The following is a 1971-nucleotide window of genomic DNA, read 5'->3' on the forward strand; positions in this document are numbered from 1 at the left end:
GACATGTCTCATTGTCATGAAAAGTCTGAGGTTATTGAAACATCTTAAATGCCACATTCTGTAGGTATCTGAAATTCTTGAAGACCATCTATCTATCTAAAATATGTATCTCTATGACCTTGAAAACATACCTAACATGACTACAAATTTGATTATTATAGATGACTAACAATAGTTAAATTAACCTGCATTTCTTAATTATACATTGCATTTTAAAATTTATTTATTTATTATGTATACAGTGTTCTGTCTGCACGTATGTCTGTAGGTCAGAAGAGGGAGCCAGCTCTCATTACAGATGGTTGTGAGCCACCATGTGGTTGCTGGGAATTGAACTCAGGACCTCTGGAAGATTAGCCAGTGCCATCAACCCCTGAGCCATCTCTCCAGCCCCCATACATTGGATTTTTAAATGAGCTGCTTTGGTACAATACTTTAAACAAGAGTAGAAATGTATATACAGTATGTTATAACAAAAATAACCTTAATTTTGTATCAATATGCAAAGATCAATACCAATGTAAAATACTTGAGATTAATAGTTGCTTTTTAGTTTAAAGGTAGATTCAATAATCTACCCTTTAATCCTATCATTCCTGTATCTTTTCCTTTTCAGAAAGAGATCCTGGAATACAACCTGCTTTGTTTTTTTGTTTTTTTCCCTGACCATGACCAGTAACAACTTGCAACCTCTTCCGGTGGTGGTGGACCGGTGGTTTATCCTGTGCAGGGCAAAATGGAGCTCGAGGCCATGAGTAGGTACACCAGCCCAGTCAACCCGGCTGTCTTCCCACACCTGACTGTGGTACTTCTGGCCATCGGCATGTTCTTCACCGCCTGGTTCTTCGTCTACGAGGTCAACTCCACCAAGTACACACGTGATATTTACAAAGAGCTCTTCATCTCCTTGGTGGCCTCACTCTTCATAGGTTTTGGAGTCCTCTTCCTACTGCTCTGGGTTGGCATCTATGTATGAGTCCCCAAGGGTACCAGGCAGCTTCACCAAGTCCCTGCTTTTGTAAATTAATCTTTTACCATTGCTACAAGTGTCCCACCTGCTGTTTACAATAAAGACAGATGTGTGACAAAACAACAACACAACAACAACAACAACAACTTGCAACCAACCTCCCTAAATGATGACAAACATTTATAATCTACTGAATGATCAAAACCACCCACCCTACATTTTGGGAATGTGGGCATCATGTTCTTTAGACTGCTTCCTGTTGTCTGGGGGCAATGGCATCTTTAGGAGACCCTGAGAAAATTGGATCAAGTCCTGGGAGAGCTAACTTTACCCCTTGTTGTCCGGTATCTGTGTGATGGGAAAGTACAGAGCTTATCTAGAATCCTCGTTGGAGTAGTCTCTGAGGCTGGGTCATCTCAGCCAGCAGCTTTGAAGTTGTTCTGGATGCAGAATTTTGAGGAAACTGCAACAGAGGCATTCTGAGAGAATGAATCACCTGGGCTACTTGTCTTCACTGATGTTTGGTCTTTTTTTTTTTTTTTTTCTGAACACACAAACTTTTAAAGGAAACATGTCTATCTCTCTCTATCTCTCTATCTCTCTATATATCTGCATTAACACAAACATGGAATGTGTTGTCGTGTGCACAGTCAGCTAAAGATAATTTTTTTTTTTGTTCCATGCTTGAGCAGGTAAAAGGCACCTGTCAACTTTGTAAGTCCATTTGGACTATATAACCAAACCATAACATAAATCTCCATCCATGTTATATGAAAGGATGGCATGTAATCATAAGTCATGAGGACTTTGTAGCCAACAAGATTTATCATGTCTCATCCAGTCTCAGAGCTGTTCCCATGTTGAAGGATCCGAATATATATCACCTGTCCTGTAGTCTTTCTTGGCTTTCCCCCTTATGTTTGCAGCCAAGATCCTCAGGAGGTCTCCCCTGATCAAGTCTGATCTTTATTAATTTTGAAGAGAACCATAACTTTTGTTTA

The 1971-nt window shown here is 39.9% G+C and overlaps 1 protein-coding gene across 1 annotated transcript; it reads left to right on the plus strand.

Moving 5' to 3' along the window:
- Window positions 1–727: 727 nt before the first annotated feature.
- LOC118571368 (transmembrane protein 258-like) lies at window positions 728–976 on the plus strand. Its single transcript, XM_036170308.1, has one exon. The coding sequence runs from the start codon at window positions 737–739 to the stop codon at window positions 974–976; it is 240 nt and encodes a 79-aa protein (XP_036026201.1). The 5' UTR covers window positions 728–736.
- Window positions 977–1971: the final 995 nt, after the last annotated feature.

The sequence above is a fragment of the Onychomys torridus genome, chromosome 21, assembly GCF_903995425.1.
Source record: "Onychomys torridus chromosome 21, mOncTor1.1, whole genome shotgun sequence".
Classification (NCBI taxonomy): domain Eukaryota; kingdom Metazoa; phylum Chordata; class Mammalia; order Rodentia; family Cricetidae; genus Onychomys; species Onychomys torridus.

Excerpts from the sequence above, each read along its gene's own strand:
- LOC118571368 (XM_036170308.1), top strand. The coding sequence starts at position 737 with ATGGAGCTCGAGGCCATGAGTAGGTACACCAGCCCAGTCAACCCGGCT.